The sequence below is a fragment of the Chenopodium album genome, chromosome 11, assembly GCF_948465745.1.
Source record: "Chenopodium album chromosome 11, dcCheAlbu1.1, whole genome shotgun sequence".
In the NCBI taxonomy this organism is placed as follows: Eukaryota; Viridiplantae; Streptophyta; class Magnoliopsida; order Caryophyllales; family Amaranthaceae; genus Chenopodium; species Chenopodium album.
This window is the reverse complement of record NC_137844.1, coordinates 5,673,923-5,695,528: the sequence shown is the minus strand read 5'-3', so window position 1 is coordinate 5,695,528 and position 21,606 is coordinate 5,673,923. Positions and strand designations below refer to the sequence as shown.

The 21,606-nt window shown below is 32.4% G+C and overlaps 2 protein-coding genes across 2 annotated transcripts; both read right to left on the bottom strand.

The window, feature by feature from the left end:
- Positions 1–15,787: 15,787 nt before the first annotated feature.
- Positions 15,788–18,184, bottom strand: LOC145566138 (uncharacterized). Its single transcript, XM_081625666.1, has one exon. It carries the CDS (start codon positions 18,182–18,184, stop codon positions 15,788–15,790), a length of 2,397 nt encoding a protein of 798 aa, XP_081481792.1.
- Positions 18,185–18,496: 312 nt separating this feature from the next.
- Positions 18,497–21,101, bottom strand: LOC145566137 (uncharacterized). Its single transcript, XM_081625665.1, has 7 exons — positions 21,098–21,101; positions 20,888–20,978; positions 20,716–20,826; positions 20,293–20,379; positions 20,157–20,218; positions 19,260–20,069; positions 18,497–19,110 (listed from the first exon to the last, which is right to left on the bottom strand). The coding sequence occupies exons 1-7, from the start codon at positions 21,099–21,101 to the stop codon at positions 18,497–18,499; spliced, it is 1,779 nt and encodes a 592-aa protein (XP_081481791.1).
- Positions 21,102–21,606: the final 505 nt, after the last annotated feature.

The window sequence follows — 21,606 nt, the reverse complement described above, 5'->3', positions numbered from 1 at the left end:
ACGTAAATTTCTTGTTCTTTTTCAAGATTATGCAGCTTTTTTTTTAGGGGTTGTCCCAATCTTTAAAAGATTCTAAATTAATAGATCGATGTTTAACAAAAATGACTTATGATTTTGGTGCTTACTAGATAGTTTTATATCTTGTATTTGCATGCATGGAGCCATGGACCACAATTTAGCACGTTTGTTTGGCTAATCAGATAATCGCTAGTGTATGTAATCTGGGATGATTCAGATCTATCCGATTTAATTAATTTTTTCAATTGTAATATAACTACACTTGATAATTAATAATCAACACATAATTGCTAGATGTAATTGAAAGTAGACACGTGTCTGTCCACCTGATAAATAGTAAAGAAAAATATTTCTTCGCTAAATAAATATTAATTGCAACAAAGGGTATTATTTGTGAGATATTAAAAATTCCTTTGTTGCAATTAATAATTAATGGATGAAGTAGATAGTCTTATGGATCGATATTGTATATGTCAATCTGATTTAATTCAACAATTAAGACTTCTTTTTTTGGGAGGTGCGCCGGTGGGGTGGGGTTGGGGGATGATCCTTACCCGCAATTTATAGTACTATAGATAGAGAAAAACCACATGCATATGAAGGGTACGTAGTATGTGTCCTTATCCGCAATTTATAGTATTATAGATAGAGAAAAATTACATGCATATGAAGGGTAGTTTGTGATACGTAGTATGTGATGTATGATAATTGAAGTAACACTATGTTTGGATAGAGAGAATTAGAAGGAAAGGAAGAGATGAGAAAATGAAGGATACACCATCCTTGTTTAGATACCTAATGTAAGGAGGGAAGGGGAGGGAATTGGAAGCTAGGATCTATTTTAATTTCCTTCCCATTTAATAAATCAATCCCTCCATTGTTGTAAATAGTTGGAAGGAAAATGCAAAGGTCATCCTCTCCCTCCCCTCACTTCTTTTCCATCCCTTCCCTCTTTTTAATTCCCCTCCTTTTCCCTTGACGTACTATTGTTATCCAAACATAGCGTAAATGTCTATATTAGTATCCATAATTGCTTTTTCTTTTTTCTTTTTTTTTTTTTTGAGGAAAATCCATAATTGCTTCTTTGTGTGTTATATTACCACTAAATTTAGACATGAAATAATGTAATTTAATTACCATAGATATTCTTATATAATTTGATGTATAATCAAAACTATCAGAGTATATACAAATTCATCATCTATATATATATATATATATATATATATATATATATATATATATATATATATATATATATATATATATCTCCCTAGTTTTTACAACATTTCTACTTTTTACGCATGTCAATGTATTTCAATTATTAGTATTTTTAATATAATTTTGTATATATGTATAATATTGTACTTTTATATACCAATTTTAATGTATATAATATCTGGTTTGATTAACGACATGAGCAAATTAGTCTATAAAGATAGACTAGATATATGGAGTATCCATGAGTCCATGACTATGGCTGTTCTTAGGCCTTGTTTGGCAATTGGCTGTTGGCTGTCGGATGGTTTAATTGGCTGGTTTGACTAACTGTTTGTATTGGCTTTTTTGTTGGCTATTTGACTTTTTATTAGTCTAAAAACATGTTTGGTAAAATTGGTTGTTAGATGTTATTAGTAACTTAGGTAGCCCAAAGCTAAAAGCTACTCCGAGTAGGTTTTTCATTTTGGCTTAAAAGAAGCCATTTACCAAACACAAATTTTGGATGTTTGACCAAATAAAAAAGCCAAAAGCCAATCAAAAAGCTAATGAAAATCCATTTACCAAACAAGCCCTTAGTCTAACTGGATCGTAGCTATGGCCGCTACATGCATCTTTCAACGTGTATGCATGGTAAATGGTAAAGATTGACTATGTGATATTTAGGGGTGTTACTGTTAGTTCTATGATTGAATATTTAGAGCATCTTCAATGGTTCAATTGCAAGGACTTGCTTGCAATTAATATAAATAAATTTCCCAGCTACATACTTACTATTAGAGAATAAAAATTGAGCAACATCCAAGCTACTGTAGCTCAAACAAGCTACATGCTTGATTAAAAAAGAGACAAATAAACTCCACTCATATTATAATATGTGTACAATTATTTATTTTTTAAAAAAAATTTACTTTTTTTTCAAACAAGATGTTAGTTGTAGCTTACCATTGGAGCACTTTGTTGCTAAAAAGTGTTGTAGCTTAAAAATCGATGTGGAAAAGCAAGCTACAATGGCATTGTAGTTTGCCATTGGAGATGCTCTAAACATCTAATATATGGTTCTCTTCAGATTATTGGACTATGGGCTTGTTCTCTTCAGAGTATTTTCAGTTCAGTTCAGCTCCAATAAGTTCAATTCAGTTCATAATTTCCTTCTCTCATAAAATATTCAGTTCAGTTCTGCTCTAATCAGTTCAGCTCAATTCAGTCAATCAGAACATGCCTATATGTCTATATGTTATATTCTCAATGCATGCATATGTTTGTTAAAGATGTACGGAGTATCGGTTGACCTACAACAGTATGCACTAGATGCTACATACATACTGCTATGCGTAGCATCCTCCAAATATGGTGGTTTATTTATTTGGTAGTTCTAAATTTGTTGTCTCTGAATAATTGGATGTCCATGTATTTTAATTTTACCAATGAAGTACAAAGTATTTATCAAATTCCTAGTGGAGCTTTTTTTTGTTTTTTTTTTTGGTGAAACAATTCCTAGTGGAGCTTAAACCTAATACAATCTACTACTTCTGTATCAATCTCTAAGGTGCATGTAGCATGTGTGTTCCAATGATCTTGATCTTTTAATTAATTGAGATTTTTAGAGTGGCTGATCCTACTTGTCTTATTTCAATATTATCACGTGGATAGAAACTACTGTTGCTGATGTCGTGGTTTTCTGGAGAAATATCTTGTTGATCTTCTATATATCCTCACCAATTATATATTCTTTTTACAACTGATATGTGGTAGCGTGCTTATACAGATTTATTGTGTGCTTAATGTAACATACCCCCGTAAACAAAATTTGAGATCCAACAAAATCATAAATTCGTAAACCCTTGGACTCATCTTATGAGACTCATTGTCTAATATGACAATATGTATAACTAACGACCTGTTTATATTAGACCCTGTTCTGTTCATCTTATTTCCACTTATTTCAGGGTTAATAAGTTTAGATAAGGGTTAATAAATTCAGATAAGATAAGTTCAGGAAAAATAAGTTTAGATAAGGGTTAATCAGGGCTACCATGTTTAATTTATAACTAAAATAAGTTCTAATAAGAGTTAATATGTTTAGATAAGTTAAGATAAGATTAGAATAAGTTCAGACAAGTAAAAATCAGGTGAATAGAACACACCCTTTACTCTTATATATTTTAGAAAAAACAAAATAAGCTCATAATTTCAGACAACAGAACTAAATAGAGCCTACTTGTCTAAATTTTGTATTGAGACGCATACATTGAGACTTTATTAGCACCCAAAATTGAGATTTAATGTCTATTATTTGAGATTTGTTCGTTGTCTTGCATATGAAACCCGTTATCAAACCTCATAATCCAATACTTCGTGTATGAGATTCACTGTGTGTAATCACATCAGCAAAATGACTCTATGACCAAAATGATTTTATGCGACATCTTTATTATTCTATGATCAAAATGATAAATTAAGTAGTGAATGTAAAATGATCTCGATGTCAATCTCTTGTAAACATAAATTAGGTTGTCGTCAAATTGACTTTTTTGACGTATTATTACTAGAAGAGGAGACGACATCAACAGGGGATATTAAAACAATAAGATGAAAACAAAATTCATTGGTTGAAACATTTGTCAAGCACAAAAGAAAAGAATGCGTAAAATTTTAGAAAATTTGATCAATCAGATTTTGTCAAACCAACAGCACGACCATGTCAGAATTTTAGTGCTAATCACATTTTAGAGCTAATCGCAATTCACAAATACTGTAGTTACATTTATACACCACTCCTAAGGCTAGATTTATGCATGCTATATTCAAATGTGTATCAACATAAATGAAGTTATAGACCATACATAAATAATGTTACGGATAATTAAGTGACGAGCATTGTTGAGTTGAAGGGTCAAATTAGAGTTGTTGTAAATTTATCATCTGTTGGTACCATAAAAGCATTAGAGAAGTTATTGATAATGTCGTGCGACTTGTGCCTATCCTGATCGAATATGTATGTTAGGCTTCACAAAACAAATACAGTAAATTAAGTCCTAAGTACATTATCAACACTAAATTTGTACGGAATTAAAATCTGTAACAAAATCACATATCAATCCATATTAGTAATAGTCGTACTACACAGACCAACAGTTGAGCAGTATGCGTGAATGAGCACACGTAGTGAATCAGTTGATAACAAAAATCCACTGTTTTTGCTGTAATCTAACAAATGACAGCTGGTTTATTACCTCAAATTCAAACCCTCATTTCGAGAGAGACCAGAAATACTTGAACCAATTTTTCAAAAAACGAAAACCGAAAATTAAGGAGAGAGAAAATAAAAATAACCGACACTAGTTAGCATGCGGCTGCTCGACCACGCAAGTAGAAAACCTGTACAAAAAAGAAACGGTAACAACCAATAAAAGAAACGGATAAGGTGCATTTATGTCTTTCCCTTTATATTTTTCACTAATTGCCCTTCACGTTTCTCTTTACTTTTCTTCACTTTCTCACTCTCTAAAATATCACGCGCGGTGGCAATTTTGTAATTATGTGGAATATTCATGGGTAAAATTGGATAGTGGATTTAGAAGTGGATAAAAGCTTTCCAATCTGTACAATTATAATGTAACTTGAATTCATGAGTTTGTCTTGGTCTATTCTCCACATATCCCTATCAACTTACTTTTTCCATATATCCGAATCCCTATTTTATCATCGTACGGCAACTAATAATAAAATAAAATGTCATATCATTAAAGTTATCTCTCCACTCGCCACGTTGGATCATAGTTCTCCATGTCATTTATTTTAGTTTGGTTTTGGTTTGCCATCACGTCGTTGCCATAGTTTTAGGTTTAACTAGTATCAGTATTGTGGTGCTACACTACAAATCTACTATTGACATTTTCTAGTCGACATAAAATTACTTTTGATTTTTTTATTAATTTATTCCTTTGTATATTTTAATAATTTTATATTCATTGTATAATAATATTATTATACTATAATTTGCTTATTTGACAATATATCTTTAATCAATAAGAGTATTATATTTAATTTATTTATTACTCGTAGTTAAAATTATACTCGCATAAGTTTTTTTGTGTCAAGTTTATTTCAAACTTCTAAAATGGATCCATGCTAATAATTGATTATAAATAAAGTAGACTACCCTTAAAGTTATGTGAATATATAAAGGCAAATACCCTTACCATATTGTTCACTTATTTCTTTAAATAAACTCTTATACCTTTGTTTAATATGAAAGTCAAGCTCTTCCCTACTTATGTGGGAAGACCATTTAATTATATTTTGTTTTTATTTAAAAAAAACCGTCATGAAACACGTAGAAACAATTGAGCATGATTGTTGAAATATGCCTTGCTAAAGAGTAGGGTTGTCAATTCCTAATTCGATCCGAACCCGACCTAAGTTAATGAGAGAAATCTGATTTCGACCCGACCCGAACCCGGCCGAACAACCTGAATTCGACCCAATTTAATCCAAATATCATATTTCATAATAATATTAAGGTTTACACTATTTTTGATTTTTTTTTTCTAAGCATAACCCGAAATCTTATCCAAATCCGACCTGTTGACCCGAATTACCACCCTTACCGAGTGAGCTATCATACGAAGGCTGCCGGAGAATTGTTGAGCTGGAATTATAGCTCGCAGGTGAGTGAGCTGTATATAACACGAGGGTTAGTTGAATTAGGTGCACATGTAAAAAAGAGTGACACATCGGCCAAGCACGTGTGAGTGCACAAGTCATGACGCAGTGCGTATGTGCCTCTGAAATTGTGTGTGAGGTTGAAGTTTGCGCTCACTTCTAATTAATTCAGTCTATGATTTTTAATTTCGGCCTGTTCCGATTTACTGAACTGAACTGAAATGAGCTGATGAAAGAAGAAAATTAGAAACACAACCGAAATGAATTGAAGTGAAGTAAATTGAACCGAATTGTTTATAATAGAAGAAAATTAGAAACACAACTGAAATGAATTGAAGTGAAGTAAATTGAACTGAATTGTTTATAATAGAAGAAAATTAGAAAATGAACTGAAATTAAGCTGAAGAGAACATGTTCTTAGCATGTTTCGTGTTTTATTTTGGGAGTAAACCATACTAGATATACTTCCTCTGGTTTATTCTTAATCTTCAATTTCGTCATGTTGTATCTCTCATATCCCGTAAATAACATTTGACAATCTATCAAGTAATTTGTGTTATGAAGAAACAATCTGACTATTTGCATGAGATAATATTTGAGTCTCTAGCTATTATTACGAATATATTGAATTTTCAGTTTAACGTGTTTATATTGTTTTGAATCTATTTTGTTGACCTGTAATTTGTATTCCTTAAGAGCAATAAAACTTTTCCTCTCGCTTGCTTGTAGACATAGTCAATACATTGTTAAACCATGCAAATGTTTGTGTTATATAATTTGTTAGTTTTATTTATTTTTCTTCCATATGTTATAACAATAATAAGTGGTGATACAAGTAGGTAGTATAACAATAGTAATTAATCCACACATACACATATGCATTTAACAAAAAAAAAAAAAAAAAAAAAAAAAAGGTATTCACATCTAAACAGACAAGAGAAAATATTTTACGAGCAGTAATCTTGTGTAGTTCGAAAATGGGCTATTACAATCAAGCATTAAAATGTATATACAAGTATATTACTCCCAAAAACCAAACGAAACAAAATAGACTTGATATATGAGCTACATATTTTGAACAAAAAAATCGTATCACAATTTATTTAAAACACGAAGTATTCGGTAATAAATTTAATTCATGATTTAAATCCCTCGAATTGACATAATGACTAAAGACATATTGACAAAGACAAGAAACTTAAACAAGGAAGCAAGATAATGTACAAAAATAAAAAAAGACGGCATTGAAGAAATAATTAAGAAATTAAAAGTGGGAAGAAAAATAGCACTATTAGCAGCATGATTCAAATGTGTTAATTAGATTGTGTTTGAAAGTTGGGTGGTGTTGAATTTACGCACTTTGATTCTCTTACATCAAATTGTAGTTGAAAAATGCTTACCTTATCGGTTATCACCTAAATCTAATCTTTGTCGCATAAATTGTGGTTCGCGTGCGTACGACTGTAGGATTATGATATATTCCCACGATCTTACAATCATCGTCTATTTTGACTCTTAACGAAAATATTTCTATTAGCTAGAGAGCAATATATATAGCATCATAATTAATACTCCGTAGTAGATTAATAAGGAATATTCACTACTCCGTAGGAGTATTAATTTTATGATGAGAATTTAATATAGACCATGGAGCACATTTAAAGTAGAAAGAAAAACATTCAAAGTATTGAAAGAGTAGTTATTTAAGCCATGTATGTAAGTTTGGTTCAACTTTATTTTTGCTAATCTAATTTGTTTTGAATTTTTTTTTTTCTTATCTTATCTACTTTAAACTTATTCCTATTTTAACTTTGATCTTAATTGTATGCTAATCTATAAAGAAGAAATATTTCAAGTCACTGTCTTGTTTAGTTTGTAATAATATTTTATTTAGTATGTAATTCTCATAATTTTTTCATTACGAAATCAAAGATATAAAACAACATATAAAATAATAAAGTATGATTATAACTTATTTTTTCTAATCTAGTCTTATTCTTGTACATAATTGTAATTGGTTAGGTATTTAATTATATATGTAGATTTTTTAGAATTTGGTTAGCCTTGTGCTTTTTAACTTGTTAGATACATACGGGTTTTAGTTAGGTTCGTTGGTCTAATCAGTTCACATGCTTAGATATTTAAGCAAACACATTATAATTAATGTGTGTGCCTAGCTTGTGAATTGTGACACACAAAGATTATAAATATTGAGGTAATTCGGAATCCTCCAAATCCTTGATCAAAAGTGATAGCTAATTCAAACTTGAAAATCAACAAGTGGATCGGAATCCACCATATGTTCATTCAAATTTGATTTCATATAATGCATTTTAGTTGTCAAAGATATAGCTAAAAAGCAGTAGAATCATAGTAATTTAGTTTGACCTATATCTTATGATATATATAGTTGTAGATATAGTAGTAGATCGACCAACACCAAAACATAGATGAATAAACATGATGAAAGTGGTAGCCCAAAGAAATCTGAAATAGATTCGTATCAAAGAGATAAAGATAAGAAGGTACAAACAATGATAGTCAAAACGGTGGGGATATATACATTCAGGCATATCCATTTGTCACATAAATACTTTGTAATAACTAGTTGTTGGATGCGCCCCCCCCCCCCCCCCCCCCAACGTTTGGATATGTTGTGTGGTCGGTTTGTTTTTGGCTGCTACGTATCTAAGTTAAAGGAGTACTTGAAATTATGAAGTGATGTCGATTGTATGAATGTAGTATAGTTTAAGGTAGAGTGGTATGTGTGATGGAGTTATTAACTGAGTTTAGGATAATTTTTTTTCCTTTTAGTTCATTGTTGAGGGTACTATTTTGCTGTGATAGGTGTTAAATTGTTGAGAATTGTATTTAACAGGAAGTACCTTTGTTGGACATTGAGAAGGAGTTGTAAGTGTCATTGGTCAAAGATGTATTAAGTGATGGTTTTTGTGTATTTAATTGGAGGTTAGTGTTGAGCAATAGTAAGTATGAGTATTATTTTTTTTTTTGTTACTTTTTATTATTGTGTAATTGCCTTTGCTGTATATGTTTTGAGTATTTATGAGAGTTTTATGTAATGCTTGTTTATGTAGAATATGAATTATATTGTAGGTAGTAAATTGTTTTCTTGTTGAAAGCAACTAAAGGAAATGTATTGAATGTTGTAAGTAGGTTTATTTGCTGCTATGGGTGGCTTGGGTTTTGTATCTAAACTTTATAGTCTAATATTGTACTAATATCTTTTATGATATGTTATTTGTCCTGTGTAAAGTAGTGTTAATAATCAGAAGTAATACAATAAAACCTGCTAGTATAATGTTGTCTGAAGTTGTTTGAAGCATATAAGTAATAATGACAAAGTAATGAAAAAGCAAGTACCATAATAAACTTATTTTATATATCATTGTAGTCTGAAATAACGATTCAGTACAGGAGTTCAGATTTCATACTAAGGCAATATATGCCATTACTGCTATGTACATTAGATAGTTGCTAAGCTAGACTATCTTCTTACATTGTGCCCAAAATACTAATTTAGCTGCATTTAAGCTTAGCATTACATACTACCATGCATATGAGCATTGCTATATACAATATTGGTGTTTATAGGGAACAACTTTTATGGCCTATGTTCCTTTTAAACACCCAAAAGATTTATGCCTTTTAATAAGTAAGGCAATATTTATATTAGAAACTACTGGATCATACTTACTACTGAGATCAGGTCATTAGGATATACTGCCTATGTACAATGTGGGCTTCCTTGGAGTTCATTCTTTGTCAAGAGTGCTAGTAGGTGGAACTTCTTCTCCAGTGGTTTCTTTCTTATCAGCTTGAATAGGAACATCTAGTTTTGCCTTCTTCCTAGGATCATGTTCCATAGGTGCAGCAGTTAGTTCTGAAGTAGTGTCAATGGATGCTTTGTCCTTGCTGATGCTTCGTTTACGGGAATGCTGTGCCCATGTTGGCAACATTCTCATTGAATCAGGTTGTTCAAAGCTTTCTGGTTCCTTAATTTGAAGGGGCTTGAACATCAGTTGTTGTGGTACTGGGTTGTTAGCAGTGTTGGTGTACTCTTCAACTTGAACAAGCTCAGCAAATGCGGCATCATCAATTGCATCAGGATCTTGGCTGAAACCAGGTGTTGTTTCATACTCACTAAGCAAAGGTTGCTTACCATGAGCTTTCACTTCTAGATTAAGTTCATGCTGAACTTTTTCCAGATTTTCAATTGAGGCTGCTTCTTCATTTGTGGAACGAACAGCAGATACTGTATGTGCAGTTGTAGGTTGTGAAGATTCATCTTCAACTTCAATTGCTTTCAAAATCCATATGAGCACATTGTTTGATGACAATTCATTTGTCGGACCCACTTTAATGAAGAAAGGTTTTGTTGAAATAAGTGCTGCTATCTCTCTAAAAGCAATTAAGTTTTCCTGTATGTAATGGATTATAAAGGTATTTAAGTGCCAAAAGATTTTTAGTGAATTTATTTAGAATCTAAAATGAAAGTTAATGTAGCGAATTGAAAATAATTTATGGTAAAGGTAAATCAAATTGCAAAAGTAATTTTAGAATGTATCTAATTGATGAATTCTTACGGTGTTCTTAATGCTGCATATTTCAATTGCTGGCCTTCTGAAGAGTCTTTCTGTGTCGTTGTTGAAACAAGTGAATGCCATTGTACCAGTGTCATCTTTTGCTTCAAACTTGAAAGTTACTCTGATTATGGTAGATAGCATTAGCGGATAAGCAAGTCAAAGACTACAATTAAAATGGATTAGAGGTTAGGCCTATTACCTATAAGCGGAGTAACTATCTCCTTTCCTGCAAGAAGCACAAGGAAAAGGCGTGCCTATACGAAGATTAGTTCGTTTACCGCAATTGACACAACCAGCATATGCATAAACTTTGCTCAAGTTAGGTTCTGGAATAGTCACTTTGATCCAGAATGTTTCATCTTGTTCAACATTTTTGGGCTGTAAATGTGTTTAAGTATTAACCTTGGTTAGTAAGGTACAGTGATATTTGCAGCATGATATAAATGTTATATCAATATCAGTAGCTGATTATATAGTTTGAAGGAAAGTAACCTTTTTGTTCCTCAAATCTGCTATATGGATGATTGTTTTCTCAGCACTTGGATATCTGATATTCAAGACACTTGCTTGCCTATCCTGCAATACTTGTGGGTATAACTTGACCTTGCATTGGAAGAAAAGAATGACTAATTATCTAGTGTGCATACAATTACTATTTAACAATGCAATGCGATAAGTGTAAAAGAACTACCACTCGCGAAGCATATCTGCTCTTGTTCCTTCTGGTTCGTGGATAATTCGAGTTGACATAGTAGTTGTCAAAGTAAATCCTGCATAATAGATTTGTATCCATAAATAAGCATATTATATGTTGTATACTTTGATTTATAATTTAAAGTTATGATGATCAACCTCTTGCAGTCAAGGCTTTTAGAGCAGTAAATCCAACAACATTGAATGTTGCAGCCCAATTATTTAGTTCATTGCAGGCATTGATGGTAAGATCATTCCATGTAGAAACTGTCACAGAACGATCTTGGCTGGTGCAAGGAGGAAAATAAAGGTTAATGATATGATGTATCTATATATAATATAAAGAATCAAATACAATTGCAATGAAATTCATGAATAGGTGAACCTTGAGTCAGTGATGACTATTTCACGAACAGGACTTTCACGGCCCCGAGAATTGGGAATCATTCGTGCTTGTTCTTCAACAAAAAGGGCTACTGCAACTACATCTAAATTATGTAGGAAGAGATTATATTAGAAAATTGTAAAAGCATTAATATATTGGAGATGAAATTATATATTGATGTTGTTTAAGATATTACCATATCTAGCATCAGGTTCGGGTGCCCTTGGAATACTTGCTAGGGGCTGATATTTAGGCAGTATAGGACCAGTTTCAGTATCCAAGCGCTGCACAACAGTCTGATGTCCGATTGTCATTTGATATGGAAGTTCTTCCAAATTGATCTTGTATTGATCATCAATAGCAGAAATAGGTGCTTTAGAGATTTCATATTTTGCAGTTGTGTGGAAATCATCGTGGTAAGCTTGTACTTGTTCTCCAAATAAAGCACAACGCATCTTATTTTTCTGTTAAATATGTAAATCGAAACAGATGATCATTACAATCATAATGAATAAGTATTTTTCATCAAATACTAAAACTTGGTATGTGTTTTTTTTTTTTCATTTATTGCTACTTATTAATTTTAATTATTGAGTTCATAATATTGTGAAATGGTGTGTAGATGATATGGTTAATTCTTCTTTACCTTTTTTTTTTCTTTTTCCTTTTTTTATCTTTCGTTTTATAGATATAATTTAGAGTCCAACTTAGTAATACATGTTGTGTACATGGAATGTGTATGAACATGCAAGTATTTTTTGTGAGAAATATAGCCATAGAAATTATGCTACATATAATAATGCATCAAATCAAATATGTTTAAAATATCTAGACATATTGTGTAATAGCTAACAATTTTAAGGAAATATATCAAATAAGTTGGGGCTATCAAGATTTCAATGGAATTTAAAATACAATAAACATATAAACTTGATTATAGTTGTAAGAAATTGATACCTTCTCATCTTCAAGGATCAATGTCTGATGTAGTGTCCCTGATTTTTTTGGAGAAGGTTGTGCTCTACCTTTTTCAACCACTGTAACTTTGACTCTATAATCTTTACTCTGAGGAGTTAGTTCATCCAAGTATACTGGTTCCAGCTTCATAGTGCACGAGGTTAAGGTCAACTTAGTTGGATATTTTTTGCAGAGCTACAAATAAACAATAGGTTAGATTATCAATTACTGAAGCGCCTAAGAATCTGTACATGCTTGATGATTTAGAAAGGGGAAAATATATTTGCATGTTACTAAGGTCTGATGGTGTAAGTGGTGAAGGTTTTTGAAAGGAAAAGTAAAGCTAAAAATACAGGAAATGATAAATTATCTTACGAAGTGATAGATTATTCATAAAAGTGCTAATATATATATATATATATATATATATATATATATATATATATATATATATATATATATATATATATATATATATATATATATATATATATATATATATATATATATATATATCCAACACCTTCAAGGAGATAGTATTATATTGTTGTCATTAATTGCATTTTAATCGTTTCAAAAAAAATTGCATTTTAATTGTTTACTTCACATGGATAATGCAAATAGAGAAAGAATCATGTAAGGCAAAGATGTTTAAAATTGTGTAGACACTGAAGAAATATGTAGTGCATGTAGGAAGCAGGATCTGAACTACTGACAAACCAAACCTTAAAAGAATATGGAGAGCATAGGATGAATGCAAGTATGATACGTGTATAATGGTTAGCTTAATGTGCAGCATGCAAATGAGAATGAAAACAGAAAGCAGGGAATTCAATAGCATGAGAATCTTAGCATGGAAAGTTGTATAGCAGACATGTATAAAGAATAATTTGACATAAATGTGGATATTAAATAACTAACAATGAAGCATATTCCTGTCAAATAATTCAATTCAACGTGTAAAATATTCTATAAATAAAGAAAGAAATTAATGGTAATTGAAAGGTAGAAGACATACCTTTATCAAAGAAGATTTCTTAGCAGTTTAAGTGGTAGTTTGAAAGCAATAAGTACTTAAGTATTTATAGGCAAAAAGAAGCTATCATAGTCGGTGCTCTGTAGCAACAATTACTGTTAAGGACTGTAGCAGCCATACTTAGTATATCTAGCAAAAGTAGTGTAGTACATCTTTCTAAAAAAAATAAAATAAAGTAGTGTAGTACATAAGAGGTAATTGCTTTGCTTGTTTGACTGGTATTTTGCTTTTCTCTTACATTTATAAAAATTTAATTGAAAAGTTACAGAGAGTAGGTAATGTTTTAAAATTGTGTTTATTTTTTGTGGCTGTAAAATAAATAAAGTACAAGATCTTAATTTTTAAGTAAGAAAATTATCTAGCAAAAGTACTTATACTAAATACAAATTTTACAAGTGTTATATCTACAGTTAACTTGACCATTCTTTATGTTGCTTGTAAAATAAGATATCTACTATTGTACTTGTATAATTCAACTCTCTTATTTTTTTTATCCTTTAACATAACATTTAGCCATCCAATTTCAAAACAATGTAGCCCAGCCCATTGGATATAGCATTTTATCATTGTGAGTTGCACGTAAATTGGGCCTAGGTCATACCCACATTGTAGCTATTAGCTGAGAAATAAATAAAATAAGAAGGAACTCATAAAATACATTTATTATATAAATATATTCATATAAGCTATATTAACTTATTTGATTGAAACTGAAAATTTAAACTTCTAATCTGCACTAATACAAGCATGTGTTCCTATTTTACCTTATATAGCATTAATATTAGCTATTTAATCAAAAATAATAATAGCTACTTAATCAAATACTCTTAGTCTGTAGAATACTTATTAAAAGTACAATATGTTCTTACCATAGCAAGCTCCATACATTACAATTTCAGACTGTTTTTATTTACCTTATTCATAACATTCTAACCTTCAGTTTGTGCAGAATCCAAAATCAAGAGACCCTGCAATGTAAACCAGTAATTGTCGGAATTAATGTGTAAAGCAACACGACTACACAATTTAAGATGAAGAATTTGTTAGAATATGCTTACATGCTCTATATATTAATATACTTGAAGAATTTGTAGTGCATGTAAGCATATGACTTCTTTTAAATTTGTAGTACATGTTAGCATATGTTGGATGCCCTTCCTCAACCGATGTCTCTCATATGCAAGCATAAATTCTTTTTAAGATAACGAATTTGATAGAACATGGTTGGACACCAGAATATTCTGATTTTCAAATGGCACAAAGCTCAACAGAGCAAATTAGCCCATCCCATTGTACATCAATCTTCATACACCTAGCATATGTTTTATGTTCAGCAGAACAGGTGTGCTTACATAGTTTCCTTCTTAGTCTAGTCCAATAAACTTGCATATTAATGATTACAAGTAGAAGTATGTTTAATTTCATTACTTTTGGAATAATACGTATATAATATAGTCAAAAGATGTAACGTCATCAGACTAAATGTCCTAGTTCTTATGTCTAATTAAGCATCAATCAAGTGATGTACTTCAAAACTAACATATACAGACAGCAAATGCCTCGTCTAACCCAAACAGTTATCAAAACTTAATCTCTAGAGCTTTAGGAAAGGAAAATTGGAGTTCTGATACTATCAAAGTATGAAACTATTGGCGTGCTTAAAATCCCTCATTTAGAATAAAGAAAAGAAAAGGCTACTGCATCCTTGTTTGGTAGCCCCATAACATGGGCAGCAGATAGCACCTGAATTTTACTGCTAAATCAAGACAATCAATTATATATGACAATCAAATCAACCAACTATGACTCTTCAACTCTTGGTTAGTTACCAAATGAAGACAATCAAATCAACCAACTATGAATCTTCAACTCTTAGTTAATTCCAACTAAATATAGCATTCCAGCAATTTACAAACTACGAGAATAATATGTACAGCCAAACTCCTATTAAGTTATCCAGTTCCTCACAACTCCCAAAGCTTACTTAGAGTAACCATTAATTAGTTCAAGACATGATTTTTACACATATAAATTCAACTACATTAATAACTAATTTTAAATTCATAAATTTGCAAAATTATAAATTAAGGGTAAAAAGTAAACCTGATTGCTGATGCAGTGGGTGAGGTATAAATCAAGAAAAAATTGAAGAAGATCCGCTTCAAAATATGGTGGAGAGCATAATGAAGTACCAGTTTCCATCACATATTAAATAATACCAGCTAATCGCAAAACTTCATATGACACTACATTTTTAACACAATTTTGTGGATATTGGTCTGGTGGTTTAGCAGAAAAGACCTGAACATCTTTTGCTTTCTTTGCACGAGAGAGTGCAACATCCAATTGACCATGAGAGAAGCAAGAGCGAGGTAAGTATATTGACACTTGATTGAGAGTTTGTCCTTGAGACTTATTGATTGTCATTGCAAAACTCAACTTGATAGGGAACTGCTTCCGTTCAAACTGGAACGGATAATTAGTTGAACTTGAAGGCCTTAGATTAATTTTGTGAATGAACACATGCTTTCCTTTATAATGTCCAACTGCAATTACACATTCAATCACATTTGGAAAGAATCTTTTGCAAATGAGTCGAGTGCCATTACATAAGCCTGATGATGGTAAGATGTTCCTTAGCAATATCACTGGGAAATTCTCTTTCAAGACAAGTTCGTGTGGACTCATACCTCCTGGACAGAGTTTGTTCATAAACTCTGTGGGATATATACTGCATGTATCATTTAGCATAATATCAAAACTCTTGTACGTGACAATGTCACCGGGGAACTTGTCAATCATAACTGAATTGATAGAATCAACATCATCATTCATTAGAGTTAAAATTGCCCTTGTTATGAAAACATCATCTACAAAGCCACCTTGCATGATTTCAAGGAATGTCGTTTCTGTGAGATTAGCTATTAAGCTTGTGTCATCTTCGAAAGAATGTGCAACTTGAATTGGCAAATCAACGAATGAGATTTCAGTGGACTGTAATTGACCATTGCCCAAGGCAAGTAAGAAAGAGGAATATGCAAGATCATCTCGTGCTCGAATGTTCTCTGTAAGTTTAAACTTTATGAATGTCTCCCATAGATGTGAAGTGACAATACTTGTGTCTACTGCCTCTTTCATTGTTTTTTGAGGAACAACTGGTAGAACTTGTCTGAAGTCACCTCTAAAGACAACTATCTTCCCACCAAAGGCAGTGGTTGTGTTACATATATCTTGTAATAATAAATCAAGGGATTCAATATTTTGCTTTTTTGCCATTGAAGCTTCATCCCATATAATTAATGTGGTTTCTCTTAGAAGTGCTGCTAAACTACTCTGTTTAGGAACAACACATGCTAAGGATATGTCACTGTCAAGAGGTATTTTAAACCTTGAATGAGCTGTACGACCAGAGGGAATATTTGCTGCAGCAATACCTGAGGTTGCTGTGGGCAATACAATTTTATTCATCAAGCGAATCTCTGCATACAAGGCATTATATAAGAAAGTTTTTCCTGTACCTCCAGGACCATCTATGAAAAAAGCACCTGATTTCCCTTTTGTGACAAATTCCATGATACATTTGAAAGCAGAATTTTGTGCAGAATTTAATCTGGATCGACATGTTAGGCACTCCTCTGGAATAGGCGCATCAAGAGCATCTATAATATCCTTTGTTCTTCTGAAACCATCATCAACTTGGCTATTTAAATGATCTAAGCCAAATGTAGATAATGATTTTCCCATTGCTTCAAGATGTTGTTCAAGAGACCTAACAGTCAGCTGATGGACTTTCTGCATATCGTTTGGAAATCTGTAATAAAAATCCTTAGATAAGGAAGGGAAATTTTTTTTCCATAAACCAGATGGATCACTCACTTGACAAAATATGAGCACTGTTGCAAACAAACGGCGTAAGGCTACTGGGTGTTGAACTTCAGAAGCTTCAGTCAAAGCTAAATCTGCTACATCATCTTCTTCTATCAAGCCTAGTTTAAGAGCAGCCTCTTGAAAAGTAGGACATACATAACCATTTACAGTTCGTAAATTCTCAAAAGATGTAGGACTTCTAACGTTCAACAATAAAAGGCGCAAGAAAAAACGTTCACCTTCTGCGGGGTATACAAAAGCCAATCTTCCTACTGCATATCTGTTTGTAGCTCTGTCAGTCCATTCTTTAGCCTTTGCATCCCATTTGAAATGTTCACATAATTCACTGTATAGATAACCAGTACCACCTTCTACTGCAGCATTCATTGCAAAGAATTCGGTTAGCTGAGTCCTTGAACGCTTAGAGTCAGATATAACAGTGTTTAGCCTCTCATGTGGCCAAAGATGAACCGTATGCATATTGGGAAGATGAACTTGTAAAGGCAATACTGATGGAGACATCTCAAACAAATCAAAACCAAATATTCGCCAAGCAGCTTCACATGGAGAAACCCATCTTCCTGACTGATATTGTTCAATTTCATCTACAGAATCATCATCAGCAGGGCGAACATTATAAGAAATCCTGTCATGTCCCTTGTAAACATACTTGTAGAGATATTTTACTGCCTTGATTGTAGAGCAAACTTCGACATTAATATGACAATCAAACAACATAGACAAATAAGGATTGTAAGGAATCACCCATTGGTTGTTTAGCTGTGCACCACGAATAGTGACATTTTCCCCCGTGTTTCTTCTTCGGTATATAGGATAACCATCCTTATTTGTACTTGTACAGATGCATATGGTTTAGGGAATTTATTCTTACAGCTTAGTTTTTGCCCTTCCTTCCGCATACATGGACAATGCGGATTTAATGAGCCACATGGACCATGCATCATGTGTGCTAGAACAATCTTGCGAAGAATAGGGTTATAAGTATCTGGAATTTCAGCACATACAAATTTATCATAATCAGCAGGACAATTAACTTAATTCTGGTTTTAAGATTATCAAGAAATGAGCATGTGGAAGGCCTCGTTTCTGAAACTCTACGACATACACCATAGCTGCAACCGTACCAAATACCTTTTTCTCCATAATTTCTCTTTTCAATGCAAGTAATTTTATTCTGAAGATCCGTGCTACTAAATCAGGACGATCTTGTGCTGCTTCACCAGGTGCTAATTCAGACTTTATTTTTGGCCAGTTAGCGTTGCATGTCATCGTGACAAACAAATCAGGCTTACCAAATCTCTGCACCAAAGCCATGGCATTAAGATACCGTTTTTTCATATCCCGAGGACCTCCTATGAAACTTGGAGGCAGGATTACTCTTCGACCAACATTGTGTGCTTTAGTTTCTCCACTATCTAGAGAATCAAGGATTCCTTGATATAAATCAGCTCTAATGGTTGACTGGTTATTGCGTAGATAGTCGAGCCTTGTATTCTCTATCTTGACATACATGTCAACAATGTATTGTTGTAAACATCTACCGGCTCTGAGCAAGAAATTGTTAGGCCGTATTTGCAATCTATATGCATAATATTCTCTTGGAGAAATGAATTTATCAGCACGTGTATGCTTCTTCTTTGCCCCTGTAATTATAAATGCATCTTATTAAGTAATAGAATATAATAATACACTTGAACATAAATATAATCATGTACTTACGTATTTCTTCCTGACTCAACAAGTCTTCAACAGTGTGGACAACGCATGACATTATTGGATTAGGGGTATAAACTTGCTTGTCTTCTGTCAGCATGAGATGTTTTCTTTAGCCCTTGCATCCAACCACATTCTCCACGAGGAAATAACAATGGATATTGTAATGGATCATAACACCCATAGTTGTGATAGATTCGATGAGATTCACAAGATTTACCAGATACAAGTATGTGAGGGCTTAAAGTATCACTTGATGAAGCACTGTCTGGCCAAATAACAGCAACATCATCAACAGTTGGGGCATTGTACACACGTTGATCATATACTGTATTTTTATTCAATACAATACGTGTGTCTTCAGCTACATCTCTTTCTTTTAAAGAACGGAAAAATGCAGCATATGGATTCTGCTGAGAAACACTCATAAGAATATCAATTATATCTTGCCTTAATTCTGGAAAAGACCCAACCCTATTCTCAGCTTCACGTTGGCCATCATAGAAATACAGTTGCAAGTATTTAGGTGGCCCATCATCAGGTAATAAATCAGGTACAAAATGATATAGTTGGCCATGCAACTTGAACACATAAATGCCCTTGTATGTACTTGCATCAAAGTTTCCACCTATGGAACTAAATGCAAATAGATTATTATATAACCGAGCATACTTTCGAAAGTGTACAGCATCTTCTTCCAGTGATGTGAATAAGCGAATAAGTTCGGGAGGGTACTCATTTACAGCTAGTTGGATATCTCCATCACCGCAGCAGAAATGGGCGGTCTCACTTTCAAATTTTTTAGCGCAGCATTTTAAACAATAATGAGGTGCACACAAAGTATGTGACTTTTTGGGTAGCGGTTGACCAATCATCGCAGCAGGTATACCTATGTACAATACAAGATATAAATGGATGTACATAAAAGCTTCTAAGATACAAAACAAGGCAGAGTAGCTGTAATTTTAAAACATACACTTTTCTTTCTGTTTATGGGCTTTTTTGACCACCTTCTTAGCCACAGTAATACCTTTTCCACTGCAAGGTAATCAAATACACTTAATATATAATTAATCTAATTATCATTAAATTTGATATTTATATACACATACCTCTTTGCATGTATGCTTCCATTTTTTTCAATGCATCGACTACGTTTAGTCAACTGCGTCTGAGATGTACTACCACTTTCTTGTTCACTGCATATTTACAAAGGCAATAATAATAATAAAATTTAAAGTTTCTCTTCTTCTGCTCTTCCTCCATCCCTCAGATGTCGAAAAGAAAGGATATTAAATGAAGTTGAAGGCTATGATTCTAATCAGTGCATAAAGTAGATGTAGTAAATTAGAAATGGACAATGCATGGCATGCAGAATTTGCATATGCAAAATAAACAACGTGCACAGTAATTTGGGTAAGTCTATAGGCAAATATTGACAAGTTTTGAATACAAGTACTTCTCTGAGTAATGCTTAGCCTCTAAATTATAAGTAAATATGAGACAAAGAACTATAACTAATAACAATAGTATACCTATATCTGAAAATTTCAGATGATTCTTCAAATGAACGTCTTCGTTTAGATACTCTTCGAATAAGCTGAGTTGAATCATGTACTGATGGACTATATGTAGAAGTTAAATTGCTGTAGTTAGTATGAAACATAGAAATAATTGTAATGTAAATACTAATCATTGTTTCAGTACCTAACAGATGATGATTTAGATGAGTGTTGTGCAGCCTGATTTAATCGTTGACAACTCTTACGAGATAACCGTGGTATTCCAGAATTACAATCTACCATACAAAAGGAATTTCCAATAAAAGGTTCACATTATTGATATCAGTATAGTCCATAAGTATAAAATTTTTTTGATATAATGAGTGCAAAACATGTAAAGAACAGAAGGAATTACCCATTATAATGTAATTCTACAAAGTGATTACTGAAAAGGCAATTAAGCTATCTGCAGTAACCTAACAACCATAAATGATTTCAGGACTTTATCATCTACTTATATCAATGAATATAATTTCAAACAATAAACAAACACCATTAAACACCAAGGGCACAAGTACAAAACATAGTGAATAAGTACTTTTTCATATAATTAAGGAAATGATTACATGATTTCAGAGCATGCTCTGCGTACAACTTCCTAAGAAAAATAGGCTTCCCTTAGCAAAAGGTAACATTACATTAATAAGTACCCCAACCTTCCAAAAAAAGCAAAGTAAAATTAACAACCAAAGCTAAACTGGCTATCTTCCAATACATCTAATTTCAAAAGGGAAGCTAATAAGACCTAAAGCTTATTCTAAAGCCATTGAAATACAACAATGACATACTACAACAACATAAATCTAATCTAACTTAGGCTTCTTAAAAAGTGTTTCTACTTCAGGAATATCAGCCTCAGCCACC

Coding starts and splice junctions, on each gene's coding strand:
- LOC145566138 (XM_081625666.1), bottom strand. CDS start 18,184: ATGTTGTTTGATTGTCATATTAATGTCGAAGTTTGCTCTACAATCAAG.
- LOC145566137 (XM_081625665.1), bottom strand. Junction 20,380..20,715: donor TCTGAAATTTTCAGATATAG/GTATACTATTGT, acceptor GTAAATATGCAG/TGAACAAGAAAGTGGTAGTA. Junction 19,111..19,259: donor TGCTGACAGAAGACAAGCAA/GTTTATACCCCT, acceptor TTATAATTACAG/GGGCAAAGAAGAAGCATACA.